Source organism: Zootoca vivipara, chromosome 5 (genome assembly GCF_965207765.1).
Source record: "Zootoca vivipara chromosome 5, rZooViv2.hap1.1, whole genome shotgun sequence".
Lineage (NCBI taxonomy): Eukaryota > Metazoa > Chordata > Lepidosauria > Squamata > Lacertidae > Zootoca > Zootoca vivipara.
The window spans coordinates 63948769-63967880 of NC_142588.1; the positions used below are offsets into that span (position 1 = coordinate 63948769).

Here is a 19112-nt window from a genome sequence, read left to right on the forward strand (position 1 = left end):
AGATTTGCATTTCTGTACCTTACTGCAAAGGTGTGAGATCTGACACCTCCGTGATAAAGGCAGGAAGAGTGAGCTTTTGATTGGGGTGGGGATGTGGTTTCCAGCAGTTACACTGAAAAGAAAGTTCATGCTTTTTTGCTTTTCTCTCCACCCCCTACATAGAAACTGCCTTTATTCTTTGCGATTTCAAAGTAATAGCAAGACCCTAGCTGGGTTGTTACTGTACTAGATTGTAAAAAGAGGTACACCCCTCCATGCCATAAGAAGGGGGATATTTGTTTGATATGCAGTTGGAAACCCCTGGAGTCATTGGCAGTGGTCAGCGATGCTTCTTGTAAATAACTTGGATCAGTTGAAAAGGGTCTGGGAGAAGGGATTGTTACTGCTTTGGGTCAAATGTCAGTGGGGAGTATTTGCCTTATGGATGATCTTGCTAAATAGAGTCCACCTCATGATGGCAAGGGCAAGGCTCAGAAAAAAAATGTAGAGTACAGTGAGTAAGTATCTGTAGTGCCAAATGGTCATCAAACCAACCCCTCTCCTCCATGCCTGTTGTAAGCACAAAATCCAGATGACAGCAAGTTTCAGGAAAACGTTTGCAGCCAAATAGTGGATAAATAACCTTGGTGGCTCAACACCATTCTAGCCACCTTTAGAGACTAAAAAAGCCCTCTGTAGCAAGATGTGTGAAAAGGTCACTTAGAATATATGTGCACAGAGGTCCAGAGAAGTTGCTTCTTTTAAAGAGGTCAAAAGGCCAATGGTGCAAGGAAGAGCTGTGAATATGGAATATACTATATGGAATGTAAATAAATATATAGGCCAGGGAAAGGTACACTGAAATCTTACTGAAACAAACTGGGATGATGGTGTTGTAGGCTCAAATCTGGTTGGTGTTTTCTGTTTAAACAAGATTTGAGGTAGACATTTGACCTCTTTGGGTGTTCTCGTGTTTAAAACCAATATGGAAACAGGGATGAGCGTGTTAAGCTCCACCACCACCTCCATTGCATTCCTGAAGTAGGGTGTTTTCTCATCTACTTGTGGAGGTTCCCCAAGTAATTTATAGACTTCTGGTCTTCCAATCTTCTACCTCACACAGGGAGCCTATCTTAAGTACAGGAAGAGGTCCCACAGCTTTGAAATTGGCTGTCTAATTAGCGGAAGGTGAGAGGAGAACCTGGTACTTCTGGTGTCCTTTATTTGCTCCAGGTATGCGGGGGGTTGCTCACCTGTGAGGAGGCCGTCCAGGGCTAGAGCAGTAGTCAGGGTGGACAGGGCCAAAGGAGTCCATACACACACCACTTCCCAAAATGCTCCTGCTTTTGTGGAAAAGATCGACACACATCTGCCATGGATGTCTCATTTAGATGTTCTCCAAGCCGCACAGATAAGCAGCTCCGCCAAAGAACTCCTAAAAGGCATATTCGTTTCAAATTGCTTTTTTACTCCACCCAGTGTGTTTTTGAAAAAAAAAACCTCAGATCTTTTGGCTTGAGATCAAAATATTTTAGAAGCAGTGAATAGTTGTGGCAGTTACAAAGCCGCTGCTACAAACCCCACCCAGGCATCCCCCCCCTAAAAAAATGTTTCTTTCCCTGCAAAAGTGCTAAACAAATTTTTACAATGAAAAACATGTTGGGGAGGAGGGGATTTTATAAAAGCTGGACTGTGGAAGTTTCCAAAGCATGGCAACCAACCACTGGAATGAACTGGGCATAAAATCAATTTCTTTCCTGTTACTTTGAAAATTGCCCTTCTGAAAAAATATGAGGTGGGGGGTGGGCTCCATAACTTTCACCAGATTCTCAAAGCGGGACAGGACCCCAGAAAGGTTAAGAATCATTAGTCTGCAAAAAGCTTCCGGAATCACCCTCTGAAGACTGTCACATACTCAATACAATCCCTTAACCCTTTGCCAGAAACTTTAGGTCTTTCCCCCACTCTCCCCTTTTTGCATAATATCTAATCTGAAGGAGAGCTCTGTGAAACTCGCAAGTGATCTTACTCTGTGACTTTTGCCTACTCGAGTTACTAGTCTGCAAAAACAGGAACAAGCTCCTTTGCAATGGACAGCATACATTTGGACACAATCACCCTTCCCTAACCTGATGCCTTCTGGTCAGTTTTAGACAACAGCTCCCATAAGCCCCAGGCGGCATGGCCAACAATCAGAAATGGTGCAAGTTGTAGACGGCCGACCCAGGGAGCTTCGTGGCCAAGTGGGGATTTGAACCCTGGTCTCCCAGGTCCTAGCCCAATGCTCTGACCACGGCACCACACTGGCTCTCCATCTTGAGGGCAGCTGGGGAATTCTTCAAGAACTGCAGGTAGGTTCAGCTAAGAACTGGAAATGCTCACCAGTGCTTGAAAAAGGGACTCTTCCTGCCTCCCCCCTCAACACAGTTTGCACCTTGCACACTCAAAAGAAGTCCTCCTTTTCAAAATGCTTGCCCAATGTTTGCGCAGATTCAGACACTTGAACTGCACAATGTGGACCTAGATTCTTTTCTAGATGAAGATATTTAATTTGTGTACCACCTTCATGTATAAAACAATTGTTCTGGCTGTGCACTCCCTCCCTCCCTTCCTTTCCTTTCCTTCCTTTCCTTTCCTTTCCTTTCCTTTCCTTTCCTTTCCTTTCCTTTCCTTTCCTTTCCTTTCCTTTCCTTTCCTTTCCTTTCCTTTCCTTTCCTTTCCTTTCCTTTCCTTTCCTTTCCTTTCCTTTCCTTTCCTTTCCTTTCCTTTCCTTTCCTTTCCTTTCCTTTCCTTTCCTTTCCTTTCCTTTCCTTTCCCTTCCCTTCCCTTCCCTTCCCTTCCCTTCCCTTCCCTTCCCTTCCCTTCCCTTCCCTTCCCTTCCTTCCTTCCTTCCTTCCTTCCTTCCTTCCTTCCTTCCTTCCTTCCTTCCTTCCTTCCTTCCTTCCTTCCTTCCTTCCTTCCTTCCTTCCTTCCCAAGGTAACCACTATGATGGCTTGTTCTGAAATACATACTACTTGGAACATGATCCAGGATGGAACTCCATAATGCTTGGATGCTGTGGTGCCAGAAAAGTGCTCACAGAGTAGTAAGGGGTGCTTGAATGACAAGATAGGCATTAATTGTGACCCCTTGTTTCTACAATACTATATTTGGATAAATTTGGTGTGAAGTTCTGGCTTGCGGACGACTTCTCAAAAGACCATCCTCACAGCTGCCCCCTCATAATCCTGAGCTTCCACTACTGTGTAAGTTATAGAGAGAGGAAATCCCATGATAAACAAAAGATCATGCAGGTATTACGGAAACCACGCAGGCAGGATCATAAGCAGGCTGAAGGCATTGTTCCAAATGAGCAATTGGCACGGTTTCTGTGGCTCATTCCTTTCAGCAGGGAGGGAAAGGATGGGGGAAACCAGTTTTACCAAAATTCTGCCTTTGGAGAGCTCTGCTGTGCAGACTTGCTCCAAAAGTGTGAATTTCACTGTTGAAGGGCTGCTGGCATTGCTCTTCTTACATTGCCTACAGCAGCCACTGCTGAACTCCAGCCGTCTGCAGACTGCCAAGTGAGTCTCGGTTTGCTTGGGTGGGAGAATTGGGGGTGGGGGAGAGCAGAGCAGCTTGCTCTATCGAGTTTTAACTCTTTCGGCAACTCCGTGGGCTCGCCAGCTCAGAGAGCGTGAGGAGTTGGATGCTGTTCTCAAAAGGGGAAAAGTCTCCACTTTCCAGACAGGCAGCAGCAACTCAAATTCTTCTGTAATTTCATAGCCATTAAAAGGGAGAGCAGGCCTGGTAAGAGAAACAATTAAGGCAAAGATAGACAACCTTTTAAAAAGCTTGGGGGTGTTGTTTTGATTTGCTGCAGCCCAATGTATTTTGCTAGAAAATATTTTAATCTTGACTTTTCAAGTTGTTTCTCAGACAGGGTGGGAAAGTGGCACACCAACAAATTTCTGCAAAATCCCACTCAAAAGTTATTTTCTTGCCATTAAAGAGTTATGAAAACGTATAGAAACAAACAATCATGATTATATTTTATACAATTAGATAATACCTCTTTTTTGGTACAGTGATCAACAGTGCCAGTGAAACCTATCTCCCCATCTTTCTAAGCACACCTTTTTATCAAGTGTGTCCAACATACCAGGCTGCCTCTAAAGTAGACAAAGTTCAGACAAGGCTGGTTTTATATTGCATTTTGCAGGGCAACTATGTCTGGGTTTCGTTGCTGAGTCCCTCTAGGTCTATAAGCCTTCAAAGGCTACACGTAGCATGATTGTTCAATGACTTCCTGAGCATTTGGACCCTTTGATCATGTCAGATGCATCCAACAAAGACTCTTACCTGTAAATATGCTGCTGTCAGCCTAATGGAGTAAAAGTTGACACCATAAAGTTCACAGGCTCCATACAGCCTAAATTAGGTGACAAAAGAAGCAAATTCCGTAGGGCTCAAGAGACTGGATGCTAGCCTGAAGTACACTTACTCATGAGTAAGGATAGTAAAGATCGCCACATGCAGTTCTACAACTTGACTTACCTCTGTGACAGTTTTGTTCAGCAAATCCATTAGCACATTTTAAAAAGACAAATAAAGGTCATGTTATCTGCAACAAGTTTTAGATAATTCATACCCCATTCCGATTGACAAATGTTTTTGCGTGTGTGAGTGTGATGGCACGGCTTTACATGAGGCTAATTTTATGCAACCTGTTTTTGTCATAAAAATGTATATATTCATGTGTAAAAGCCACATAACCTCAGAACCATTTGATGTCTAAAAGGCAATGGGAACTTGCATCACAGCCTGCAATCATTCACATGCCTTGCACGTGTAATCATAGAATTGTTGAGTTGGAAGGGACCATGTGGGTCATCTAGTCCAACCCCCTGCAATGCGGGAATCTCTTTACCCAATGTGAAGTTCGAACCCAGAGCCTGAGATTAAGCATCTCATGCTCTACCAACTGAGTTGTCCCACAAGTTTATAACAAAGGCATACTCAGATTTAGATCATCTACAAGGTTGTGGCATCCAGCTGTTAACTGTTTTATAAAGTGCATTTATAGATATTATTCTATGTGTATCTGGTCTCTTTACTGTGGTCTTTGCCACACCTATAGCCTGATTCTTCTTGTACACTCTAAACAAGTTACATGTTATTGCTAGAAGCACATACACCGAACAAGTAAAGTACAAGCAAAAATTAAGCCGGAATTGCCTAACTTAGGGCAGGTGTGGAATACATGAAATTACCCAACAGTAGGAAATGCTCCAGTCCATTTTTAATGATTGTTTAAATAATAATTTATATGGCATTTTACCTGATGCAATCCCATGAGATAGAGGACACACCAGAAACCAAAGCACAACATGAATTCTAAAAATGCATGAAAAACTTGCTTTGCATAGGACCAGTTTGCCTATCGTAATTTGGACCTGGAGATGCACTTGCTGTAGTTCCTTTGCGCTGCATTGCTTCTTTTAACGCACATAGAAGATCTGCCTGCTTGTTCTTAGCTTTATATCAATGCAACTCTTCAATAGTGGAATGAGACATGTATTACAAACTTTGCAGCTTTAAAAACTGAAATCAAATGGCACCATCATTGCTTTTTCATTTCTCTTCCCCCCCTCCCCCTTTTTGCTAAATGGGAGGTGGAGTTGTCAATAAAAGTTTGGATTCCTGCCTGGGATGGAAAAAAGATGCAGGCACAAGGCAGCCGCCCTGCTCCTTGCCAACAGAATGTCTGCGCAGAGCAGATGGGGCATATGGCCTTCAGGACACAATGCCAGCAAGCAGCAAGGAGCGAGATAATAGAGGCTGAACAAAACCGGCTCAGAAAGCAACTGCCACATACACGGCTCCAGCTGCTGCTCTGGGGAAAGTCTCAGCACCCTCTTTTACTCTGTGTCTTTTCACCGGTTTTTTAAAAACATCATTCCGAACTGCAAACTAAAGTGGGGTTTTAGATTCCATTTCTAGCAGAGAGCACCAACAAAAGTGTTTTTTATTAACACAGATCTGTATTGCTTTGGACTGCCTTTTCTTTTTCTTCTAGATTAAAAAATAAAGGCGGCATCACCTACGGGGATCTTCTGCACAAACCCCACAGCAATGAATGGAGGTTACATCATGAGCTGCTCATTATTTGATCCCAGCGGCCTGCCTATGGCATTATTATCCTCCATGCAAGGTTTTTAAACAACGCTTCGTGCAAACACAGAGCATGTGGGTTTCCCCCCCCTCCCCAGGCCCACTTTTGAGAGTCATTCAGGGCATGTAAAACAGTAGCAGCAATTAATTTCGCAGGCCAGCTTCCTGCCGTCCATTCCAGAATGGAAAATCTGGACGTTGCCAAACAAAACCATCTGCTCTGTAGTGATATATCATTTACAGTCACCAACATTCTTGCTACCACAAGCAGAGTGGACGAAAGAGAAACTAGTTTCAGGCAGGGAAACAAAAGGCTACACCTTGGAGATGTATGGAAATATATTTTGGTTTTTTCACCCGTAGGCCATTCCCTCGGTGTGTCGGTGTGTGTGGGGTAATATCTGTGGCACAGGACACATCATACTAAACTGCCAACTTTGCTGCATTTATTTGGTCTGTGCCACAATCTAGTTCAGGACAAATAAGAGTGCTTTGTCACGCAGTGAAATGACGAAATTCTCTCTCTCTCTCACTCACACACCCGAGGCAGTGATGGCCACCAATTTGGATGGCTTTAAGAGAGGATTGGCAGTTTTATGGAGGCTACAGCTATCAATGGCTACTAGACATGATGGCTATGCTCTGCCTCCACAGTTGGAAGCAGTAATGCTTTGGAAAACTAGTTGCTGAAAACTGCAAGAGCGGAGAATGGCCTTTGTGATTGGGTCTTGCTTGTAGGGTTCCCACAGGCATCTGATTGGCCAGGGTGAGAACAGGAGGCTGGACTAGATGGGCCACTGGCCTGATCCAGCAGGCTCTTCTTACCACTTTCCATGACTCCTCCTAACTGCAAATTTTAGGGGGTGAGTGCTGGCAGGACTAGTGCCAAAAAAAAAAAGAAAAGAAAGAGCAAACCCTAAGGGAACGTCTGCCACACCGGCAGTCCAATGAGGCTTCAGAATTCTCTGTAGCCAAAGAATGTGGAACATCACTTGGGAAAGAAAACCAGAGGAGGAGGAGGAGGGTAACAGAATAAGAGAATCATTTCTCTTATGCTTCAAAGTATGAAACTCAAACATCCACTGTAGGGGCTTGCAACTGATAACGCTTAACAGCAGTACTTCTGCTCAGTCAGCTATGTCCCACAGAATATGCTATTCTCTTGTCAGAATTTGGGACTAGTCAGAAATAAACTAAACAAGGTTGTGAAAACAAGCATAGAGGGGCAGGCCCCAAGAGCCAGCACATTAGAGATATACGTGGGACAAAAAGAGGACAGACAAATCCCATTTCCTCTGCCATGCTTACGTGGTCTGCCTGCAATTGTGGTCAGCGATTAGGTCAGCTCAAAAGCCACATTTATCACCAGTGGACCACAACCCCTGCTATTCTCAGTTTTGCAGGACTTTCTCTCTGTGAGCCCTCACTCAATGTCAACAGCATTTGCAGTGCGAATTTCTTCTCAACTTATGGCCATAAGAGCATAAGAACCATCCTGATGGCTCAGACCAAAGGCTGATCAAGTGTTTCCCTACAGTAGCCAACCAGATGCCAACGAGAAGCCCACAAAGAGATGAATGTGATGGCCCTCTCCTGCTGTTGTTTCCTAGAAACTGACATTCAAAGGCATGCCATCTGCTACTGATCCTGGAGGCTGCCCTTGACATCACTAAAAGACAGAGAAAAAGCATAGGATGCTTACCTTGTATACCACTCTGCTGTAATGAACAGCAGGGTGCTCATCAATGAACACAATGCAAATGTGAGCAGCCACAGAAACAGGACTTCAATGCGAACTTCTTGCTAAAAAGGGAGGTCTTCTGAAAAGCCAGCAAAGAGGTAGCTTTCTTCTTCTTTTCTGGTAGGACCCTTCAGAGTTTGGCAGCACTGATCACAAAGGTCCTGCTCTGAGCCACTGCAGTTCCAATTTCCAATAGAAATGGTAGGGGGATCATAACCAATTCACAGAGCACTTGTCTTAAATGCAGAAGGTTGCATGCCCTGTCCGTAACATAGGACATAGAACGACTCCTGTCTTAAAACCCTGGAGAGCCAATAGCAGTCAGTGTACGCAGCTTTGAGCTGGGTACAACTCAGTATAAGGCAGGTTTCCACAGATAAAAGCATTTGTTTACTAGATCTCAACTAGTGAAGGGGCTTCACAACCCTTGAGGAATGGGACCAGGCTGAACAAAGGTTAAAGTTTTTTTTAAAAAAAATGTTCAAACCAGTACCTTGAATTTGAACAGCGCCCACTCCAGATGATGTTGGAAGGCAGTGCTCTTCCCTAAACGTATGAGTTGTGTTGGAGGCAGAACCATGTAGGGTTCATTGCAGAAGTAGAGCCTAGAAGTTAAGAGAAGCATAGATCCACATAGCAAGGTTTGATCCATTTAGGAGAGGAAGAAAGTCTGCTCATCTGCCAAACTTGAAAGAAGGCACTCATGCAATGGCAAGTTCAAGGCTTCTGACCTGGTCAGACAAAGTCAACAGGGGGACTGTCTGCAATAGGCTAGCTACTGTAAGTCCTTCCAGAGACTGGCTATCCTGTACCAATATCTCATTTGTCTTGCTGGGTTTCAGTATCAAACTATTCACCCTCATCCAGCCTCTATACTGGTTCAGGAAAGAGATAGTGTATATGGCAGGGCTGCCCCAAGATGGCTGAATTTCTGAATAAGAGGTTTACTAAGATCTCTCTGATAACTAAATGAACTATTCCTACACCTATATACAGAACAGGATGTGAAAAGTGAAACCTTATTTCTCATCCCTTAACAGCAGCCCAGGGCTCCATTGCCAAATCCTGGAATCACTTCTTCTGTCTTTATATGTAGATTACTGGTATGCTAGAGGGAAAATTGCCCTCCTTGAAAAGTTACAAACTAAAAGCATCTAAAGCAGGCACCCCCAAACTGCGGCCCTCCAGGTGTTTTGGTCTACAACTCCCATGGTCCCTAGCTAACAGGACCAGTGGTTGGGGAAGATGGGAATTGTAGTCCAAAACATCTGGAGGGCCGAAGTTTGGGGATGCCTGATCTAAAGGGTACGGCTATTTTTTTTGGTTGTTATATGCAGTGCTTTTTTCTGGGGGTACGCATACCCCTAAACATTTTGTGAATCTTTGTAGTTTTGTCCATTTACTGTATTTATTTTTTTCAACTTGAACTATAAAATGGTGATTTTCTTGAGTCAAAATGAGAGTACCCCTAAACAATGTTTTTATAGGAAAAAAAGCACAGGTTAGATGGCATGATTTTATTTCTTATACAAATAAAGGCACACAGTTGCTAAGTATCACTAGCATGTGCAAGTGTTTGGTAGTGTCAAAGTTATTAATCTTGCCAACTGGATAAAGGAAAGAGATCCACGCATATTCATGATGCTGAATCCCAAAGCTACACCTATCTCTCTTAAGAGAGGCTTCATGCAGATATTAAGCAGCATTCATAATAATATTGAGCCCTGTGGAACCCCATATAATTCCCATAGACATGGACATTCTGACATTCTAATACACATTGCCTCTACGTTAACCAGTCTGTGAATTACGGTATATAGGGACAAACCTACTGGAGTGCTTTCCCAGAGACACCTAGAGGTTGAAGGTGGAGCAGAAGAATATTATGGCATTCAGAATCAAAAACCATTGTAAGGTCTAACAAAATTGCAAGGCCTAACCAAATCAGCAAAGAAATGATCATTTTTCAGCCTCCAGATTAGGGCTGGCTTGCCCAGCTTCCGCCACTTGAAGCAAAATGGGACGTGCTGCTCACCCCACTTGCAGAAATATAGCAAAAACATTGCATGCTCCAAGATATCTTACAAAATTGGTGCTGGTGCTGCTTTTCAGCTGGCAGATGAGGCAGTGGGCCACCTTTGAGACTTTTGTCACCCGAGGCAGCTGCTTCATCCTGCCTGCTGTGCTCTGTGCCTGCTCTAGATTCAAGTAACCCACCAGGTAGTTCCACAGCCAGAGTGGAAGCCAGATGGATCCTTTCAAATAAAATTTGTTATTCAGGAATGTCTGGAGTTGCTCAGGCCGTCAGTCAGAAATGAGAACACACCAGTGAAAATTTGATACGATATTCCTTGTCCCAAACTGGCATTTTCAGAAACAAACAAGCCTTTTCTCTACGGCTGATGGAAACAGTCTCCATCATAGATACTGACAATTTTGGCCCATAATTTAGCTGCAGTTAGTGGAGTTTAGCCAATCTGCATGTTGTGGCTTTTACCACACCCCAACATCCTGTCAATATCCTTGAGGAACAGCAGATCTCAAGAAACTAAATACTTGAGGCAAACTGCTGTTTCCAACACTAAATACTGCAATGCAGACTATACTAGTAGACAAACAACTTACTGGATAGACTACTCAGGGGTGGCCAACTCCCAAGAGACTGCAATCTACTCACAGAGTTAAAAACTGGCAGTGATCTACCCCCTTTTGGGGGGGTTGGGTCAAAGTTGTTGAGTTTTTTCAGGGAGGAGGTAAAATGTTGAGCTTTTTTTAGGGGAGCCCACAGTTGTTCAGCTTCTTTGGGGGGAGCCAACAATGATCCAACGCAGACGTACAGTGATCTACTACATGAGTACCAGGGAATGACAGGAAGCCAGAATAACATGATCAAGTGATTCAACAGAGGTGATAGGAGTTGGTCTTTTAGCTAATTTAGTTAATCCATTAGATTATAAGAATAGCAAAACCAGCACATCTGCTGTAATGTTTTCCAGCTAACTGATACTTTCAGAATTCAGACTCATGAAAATACAGTGCAACTACAAAATTGTATGAAAAATGGAATCCTGTATCTGTAAAATATGGTACAGTACTCACCAAAATTCCAAACAGATTTTAGGGATATCTAAATGTGTTGGCAGAGTGACACCTAGAGGCCACTAAAAAGTTTTTTTTTTTATTTTCGAAAAAATATTTTTTATTAAATATTTTCTTGGTTTACAAAAAGTACATGCCTTGTCTCTTTTTTTAGATTATACAGTCTCTCTTACAAATCAGTTACATTTGTTGTGAGACGTTAGTGTTGAGTTCAGTATAACGTTGGGGAAGAAGAGGGGGGAGAGGTGGGGAGGCATATTGTTTTATATAATGTACATGTGGGGTTTTGTGCCACTAAAATGTTTTGTCAGTTTCAGAGATTACAAGCACACTATTGGTTAAATTTGGCAATGTATTTTGGATTGTATCCAGCTAAATTATACCCATAGCAGACCCAAAGAAATTAATGGACCTAAGTCAGCCAAGTTCATTAATTTCAATTGCTGTACTCTCTGTATGACTATCATTGGCTACAAGCCTGTGTAAGTTCCATCTATAAAGATTGACTATCAAAATAATTTATTACAATGTAGGACAAGGATGTGGAATCTATGGTTCTCCAGATGTTGCTGGCCTACAACTTCCATTATCACTGGCTACTGGTGATGGGAGTCCAACAACATCTGGAAGACCACAGGTTCCTATAAAATGGTTGACAGGCTAAAGAGTTATACCAATACCCATCTGGAAGACAAGAATGACAATTATTCAAAATTCTGGCAAGTATTTCATTTTAAGCATTGGCATTTGGATGCAGATATTTCTCATATCAAGTCTTCACTGTAGAACAGTTTAACCAGACAAAGTAATTATGGAAAGACTACAGTTAAAAATAAAAATTCTTTATTTACCAATTTTCTACAAAGCACGTAGTAAAAATAAGTCACATGACAAAAAACCAATATTGCACAGTAGACAGAAAACATTGTTTGAAGATGGAAAAGCCACACATTAATGAAGTTCTCTCATAGTGACCAAGTATTTGTAAGCTAAAATAATCTACAACAAATCCGGTTTCAGGGAGGCTTGCAATTTTAAAAAAATATAGGAAAATATTTTAGTACTATTCCTGTAAATAAAATAGTTTTTAAAATGATGTAGATATCTTTATGAAACCACCCATTAAAGGGTTTAACAACTTTTCTCCCCGGCATCTCAAAATCGTCGTGAAAATGACCACACATACATGCTGCAGATGTCTACAAAAATAAATTTGCACCCATAAGTCCTGTACTAAATACTAAACCACACTTGTCACACCAGTCAGCTTCAGAGAGGAATTGGCAGGTGTGGTGAACTCCCACCCCCAGCGCTTTAAAACATACCCTCAATGCCATTTCACGAGGCTGCTTTTGAAGCTCTCAGAGTAGTTTCATCCATGCAGTGGGTGGCTGCTATAAAAGAAGAAAGTCACAAGCCCAAGGTTCTGTGGAGTGTGGAATTAATCATATGACTCTCTGAATTTTGACACTTTTAAGCACTGAGAGTTTTCCATGTGATTTAAAAATTACATGTAAAGCCTGTGCATAAGTGACTGTAGAATCAGAATTTAAGTACATGCCATTAGATAAAGCTTCATTTCCTCAAAATGGCCCTCCTCGTGTTATGCTAAAAACGACCAATTTAAGTGCAACAGGATATGCACAACATGTTGATGTGTGAGCAGCATTAAAAAGTTCAATTACCTAGTTTATGATGAAGAAAAACTACATCAGGCAGGGTTCATAGCTACATGCACGAAATGCCACGAGTTGCTCTGAGAGAAGGTTGCAGATAAAGCAAGTATTATTTACCTCTTTCCCGAAATACAAAAATTAGAAGGCACCAGAGCAACAGAAGCAAACTGAAAATCAAGATACTGTACTTGGGGTATCCCGTGATGAAATCTGCTTGTACAAAGGGACTTATGGTTTCTTTCCCCTCTGTAATCACTTCCAATATACTCCCGAGTGTTCCCCAACCCTCTTGAGCAGTTTCTGGGGGTACTCAAGGGTAGGAGAAGCCCTGCTAATGCTGCGTTGGATTTCACCCTTATTTTATACAACTCACAATTAAGTTCTGCAATTTATTGGTTCAGATAAAGTTGATTGCTAGCCAATTGCAGAAGGCAGACTCATATTCAAAAACACCTACAAGCTTCTGACTTATCAGGAAAGCTTGGAAACAGCCACCATCACCACAGCAGCCACCCAGGAATAAATTAACCCATGATTATCCTGAGACGACTTCTCTTTGCTAAAGCATACGTTACAATATGCTGTCGGACTGTATCTTTGGCTCAGAGGCCAGATCTTGTCCGACAGTTCTTACGTGTTGGTATCAAGCACGGCATGACAAGTTTCTTGGACATATTGATTAGTATGCATATGTACATTTATGTCTATTTTATTTCACTTTTTAAATTTTTACACCACCCTTCATCCAAAGATTATAGGGCTGTTCCCAACATAAAAATGAGAACACAAATTACACATTAAAAGAAAAACAAACCAATACCCCCCCAATACATTTAAAAGGCCATAGAATGTTAATCAGCCCAAGGCCTGGACGTTGAGAAATGTTTTCGCCTGGTGCTTAAATATATGTAATGAAGGTGCTATGCCAAACTCCCTGGGAACTACTGCAGAAAAGGCCCATTCTTGTGTTGTCGCCCTCCAAACCTCTTATGGAGGGAGCACATGAAGAAGGATCTCAGATGATAAATGGAGGGTCTGGGTCAGTGCAAATGGGGTGAGGCAGTCCTAGTTAAATAAAAGTTATTTTTATCCCGTGACTAACTCCTGAAATCAGCTCTGCTATTCAGCAACAAACAGCATTTTCTATACAGTACTAACACTTCAATCTTCGGAAGTTAACTTTAGGGGCACAAATAACAAAAACGATAAATCTAAAAAAGCTTGAAAATTAACAGAATGCAGTTACGGATATCAGGTGTACATTAAGGCTCCAATTACAGATGGCTTTCTAATATAATTTTATACCATTCTCCACACCACAAGAGGCCACAATGTTAATGATATATAGTAGTATAGTTAAAGTGACTACTAGGTCAGTGGAGAGGAAATTGCCTGTAATTCAGCAGGTAAAAGAGTGCCAGTTGTTTGAGAAGGCAAAGAGGAGGGGCAATTAAAAGCTGAAATGTGTTCTGGTCATGTTGACCCAAGCTTCCTCAGTAGCAGACTCCTTCCTCTTATTTCAATACTGTAACTCAACATTCTATATGCAATCATTGCAACCCCCAGATTATTCTTCATTATGAAAATATTATAATGCCAGCTAAATCAGTCTTATGATTAGTTTCTCCCGTTTGGGAAGATAGCTCCTTGGTGCAGAATTCAAGGGGTAATTTTGTTTTTTGGATACTAGCAATTTTTTGTATGCTTCTCTGCAAGACTGTTTCTGAACTGACAATTACTGTTGGCTGATAAAATATGGGAATTTGTGGGAACAAACATCAATTAAAACATTTAACAAATAAGTCACTGATGCATATTTCAAGAATAATTTATTATAATTTTGGATCATAGATTATTGAAAAATAGGATAGGAATGGTTAGACACTGGCGCAGGGTGGGCGGGCCGCCAGGGATTTTTCATGCATACAACTTTTTTTAAAGAAGCTAAACAAATTACTGGATATCTTAGAAAGGTGAAATTACTTACTGTTGTTAAAAGCAACTCAAATATCAGAATACTGATGGGATTGGGTAAAGTCAGGTTTGGGAAACAGGCATAATTCTATCCACTAACCTGAAATTCATTCAAAATATTCCATACTAGAAAATATGCCATATATTTCAAAATTATGTGTCACTGAAAAAAAAGCAGTCTGAAAGTAATTTTTAGGATGGCACAATATTTTGTGAAATTCTTTGCTGTATCCATTCAGGCTCTGAGTATATCCTCCATAGTTTTAAATAATGAATATTATACTTCTTCAGCAGTGACTGGTTGAGGTATGCAGCCTCTCAAAGTGATTAATCACAAATGACTTTTTTCTAGAACAAAAAATCCATTTGCTTTATATAAAATTAGATCCATTTCACAAGAAACAAACTTAAAAACCCTGAAGATCTAATGATGTATTGCAATAGTTATAAAGCAGATCATGTTCGAAACGGATCTTCATGGATTAAACATTTTCACTGTTGACTTGGTTCAGGGTAGTCGAGCTATTCCCCCCCAATGGCTTCATTCATTTCATTAAGCTCCATTTTATGGATTTCTTCTTCATCTTGTGCATAAAATCTGCTGTTTACATTTTCTTCACAATAAATACACTCCTTCCAAAAAAAGAAAAGAAAAAAAGTAACTCATACGGTATTTCTTCCCTCAGTGGTATCTTGTAGTTTGACCTGTTACTAGAAATACACAACAGCATGAATTTCAAAAGCGTCTCCCATACTATGTCTGAAATCTTGTGCACACAAACCTGGGAGTAAGCCCAGTTAAAATACCATGTGACTTGATTATGCAAAAACATGGTTAGGGTTACACTGCAAAAATGGTTCTGAATGCTCCAACTCTGTGATTTGAGTACTCTTAAGTCTCAGATAGAAGTTAATGCTTTTATACTGAAAGAAGAAATAACCATTGAAACATACCGAATTAGTAACAGCCCCCGGTAGTCCACCCTTCTGAATCCATGGGTGTACTTCAAGTAGCTCTCTCGTTTGCTCCTCAGTAAATTTTGGCTGGAACTTCTGCATTTGTTTCAGTTTCAGTTTGTCGTCTTCTAAAACAGTTTCTAAGTTTCTGAAGTAAAATATACAAACAAACCCCTTTCAGGTCTTCAACTACCCGAACATGCAGACTTTATAAATAGTTGATTACTCTGGAGCTCAGGCTTCCTGCCATTGCAGGTATTATGCCAAGCACCCAAATGCCAATTTCCATTTTGTCTGAGAAGGTAAATTAAGTTGAGGGAACTAGGAGATCATCTTTAGCACATTTGCTAAGGCCACATCTACACTAGACATTTAAAGCACTATTATACCACTTAAACAGTTGTAGCTTCCCCAAAAGAATCCTGGGAGCTGTAGTTTGTTAAGACTGCTGAGAGTTGTTAGTTGACCCCTATTTCCATTAGAGAGCTATAGTTTCCAGAGTAGTTTAACAACCAACCCCTCTTCCCAGGGACTTCTGTCAATTGTGGCTCCTGAGTCTCTCCTAAACAACTCTCAGGACCCTAAACTGTACAAAGTCAGCCCCTACATTCATGTAACACAGATTCTGCATGTTTTGACCATTGGAAGACTGTTATATGCCAAGGCATAGGGAAGTATACGTAAATCAACAAAGCAAGGATATCCTTCAAAAAACAAAAAAAATGATTGTCAGCTATGTTGGGTGAATGGAGTTGATTATCAAGAATTAACACAGCTTACAATTGCTGAGTATGTAAAAAGAGAATTGAATATTTCAGGTGTTGGTGTGGACTACTTCATGTTATAAAAATACTTCAAGAAAAGGATGGTTATGAATGGAATATATATATATGAAACATTACTGGCATTTGAAATTTACACTAACTCACTTCATTGTAAAGAGAATGGTTTTCCTATTTTATTATATATCTGTATATTATCTTTTACTTGTTATTTAAGTTTGGTTAAATTGGAGGAAAGAGGCAACAGAAAGAAGTTCTAAGAAATGAAATCTTTTAGAGATATTTCTAGTATACATCTACTTGAAGTGGCAGTTCACAGTGAAAGCTGCTTCAAGTTTGAACTAATGTTGAATTACCGGGAGGGAATCTGGTAAGTCATCATAACAGTGTCATCTGTATTTGCCATCAACCGCCAGATGGGATCCTGGAGGACATATTTAATGAACTGCTCATTTACTTCCAGTTCTGATCGCTTTGTTTTCGGATTGTTTTCTGATGAGTCAATGCTCCCAAAATATTTGCTGGTATGACTTGTTTCACTATTTCCTTCAGAAACAAGAAGAAAAAATATGTGCTTTTAATTATGGAGAACAGATTTTTCATTGAAATAGCCTCATGATTTCTTAACTGTGCACATGATGTTACCTGTTCCACTGCCTGACATGCCACATCCATTTGAAACTGAGCCTAAGGACTCAGCAGCTGCTGAAACACCACTTCCTGACAAAGCAGAGAGAGTGCCTGAACTTGCATCTTCCTGGAGTAAAATATCAAGTAAATCACTAGATATAGAGAAGGCATCACTATTTTGAACTTCCATTGGCGATCCAACCTGAACAATGAAAGAACAAAACCACAAAAAACAAACTGTCAATTCAAAAGGTATTTTTTGTTGTTCATAACTCTCCAGTTCCTAATCTAAGATTATGCAACAAGATGATGATGATGTCTTACATTTGGATACCACCCTATATCCGCAGATCACAGGATAAAACAAGAGCTTGAGATTCATTTATAGTTGGCTGTTTTATTATGGTTTGTTGTTTATTAGTGTTTTTTTAAAAGCTTTAAATGATTTCACATTATATATTTTTGTCTGTACTGTAAAATGCCCAATATTTTCTTTACATTGGGCGACACATAAATTTAATAAATCTAATAGTGGCGCTGTGGTTAAACCACTGAGCTTAGGGCTTGCTGATCAGAAGGTCGGCGGTTCGAATCCCTGTGATGGGGTGAGCTCCCGTTGCTCGGTCCCAGCTCCTGCCAACCTAGCAGTTCGAAAGCACATCAAAGTGCAAGTAGATAAATAGGGACCGCTACAGCGGGAAGGTAAACGGCGTTTCCGTGCGCTGCTCTGGTTTGCCAGAAGCGGCTTTGTCATGCTGGCCACATGACCTGGAAGCTATACGCCGGCTCCCTCGGCCAATAATGCGAGATGAGCGCGCAACCCCAGAGTCGGTCACGACTGGACCTAATGGTCAGGGGTCCCTTTACCCTTTACCTAATATTAACTAGTACAAATCTTCCCAAGGAACATGCAAAATTTGAAATTGTTTTAAAATGGAATTGTTTAAAAATTGAGCTTATTGAAAGAGCTCTCCATGTGCATAATTAGATAAAAATGTTGTTTCCCCCCAGACAGATATTTTCCAGGAAGTTACAGACAATGCTTACAGGGGAAGATGCTTTTCTGTTGCAGTCATCTGAGCTCATGGGTTTGCTTGTCGCCCCTCCATCAGTTACAGTTCCATGGCTTCCTAGTGTACCAGCAGCACCACTTTCAGCCACTTTTTTGGGCATTTCTTCTAATTGCAGAAGGTTCAACTGTAGAGGAGAACTGCACCTGGACTGGAACAATGGTGGTGAGGCTTGACCTTGTGGGCCAGGAGACTGTGGAGTGCATGAACGGGATTGCTCATTTCGAGATTCTACAACAGCGGTCTTTTCACTCCCTGCCAGTGGATTATAATGGAACAGTTGAGGTGGGAATGTGTTCGAGGCAGTGAATGGAGGCTGTGCTGTAAACACTGCTTGGGAAGAGAAAGAAGGCTGAGCAGGAAAGCTAGGTGGATCAGGATAAAGTGCTTGAGGAATCCCATTGTTCACTGGAGGATACATGTAGTTGGGGAGTACAAGTGCTACCACTGGAGTCATCAGAGGGTTGGGAAACTGTGATAATGGCAAATGACAGGGATTTCCCGAGTCCTGCGATTCACTGAAAGCAGAAAGAGGCGCTTCAGGACCTGGTGGCACAGTTCCTGTTGGTGGAAAAACTGCAAGTGGGTATGTAGACATAGCTGTAGGAAAAGGCATTCCTGGATAACTTGCTTGAGAAGTATCTGATGGAGACCAGGCTGTGCTATTTGGGACAAGCCGGGGAAACCTGCGTGGAGGTTTGGTACCAGAGGTTGTGCTGTCTGAAGAATTGTGTAGCTTCTGTCGTTTTGGCTTAGATTTCCTGTTCTTCCCATTTTTCTTCCAAGACTGATCTACTCCAGAGCCATGTCGTGGTCCATGAACACCTGGAGAGAAAGGCAGAAAATCTATTCAACAATGCATCTAACATTTTTAAAGGGTGACATCAGGACTCAAGCACATCTTTGGACCCAAAAGCTATTTCCTGTAAATTCTAGATACATGGAAACTGGCTACTGCTTATAAGTAGACAAGAGACACTGTGCACATTTAGAGAGACATTCTTTTCTTCACAGTTACCAGGGCTGAACTGGTATTTAAATGAGGTTCTA

At 41.4% G+C, this 19112-nt stretch overlaps 1 protein-coding gene across 3 annotated transcripts in view; it reads right to left on the reverse strand.

Annotated features, from left to right (window-relative positions):
- Positions 1 to 11799: 11799 nt before the first annotated feature.
- The window catches only part of PER2 (period circadian regulator 2), a 34168-nt gene continuing 26855 nt past the window's right edge, over positions 11800 to 19112 (reverse strand). For 2 of the 3 annotated variants that reach the window (XM_088670812.1, XM_035133535.3), the window contains exons 18-22: positions 18040 to 18887; positions 17008 to 17194; positions 16719 to 16908; positions 15578 to 15728; positions 11800 to 15256 (exon numbers count right to left, since the gene is read on the reverse strand). In XM_088670812.1, coding sequence (XP_088526938.1) covers positions 15146 to 15256; positions 15578 to 15728; positions 16719 to 16908; positions 17008 to 17194; positions 18040 to 18887 — 1487 coding nt within the window. In that variant the 3' untranslated portion in view covers positions 11800 to 15145. Of the gene's footprint in view, positions 15335 to 15577; positions 15729 to 16718; positions 16909 to 17007; positions 17195 to 18039; positions 18888 to 19112 lie in introns of all 3 variants that reach the window. The other variant, XM_088670813.1, reaches the window with a different exon arrangement.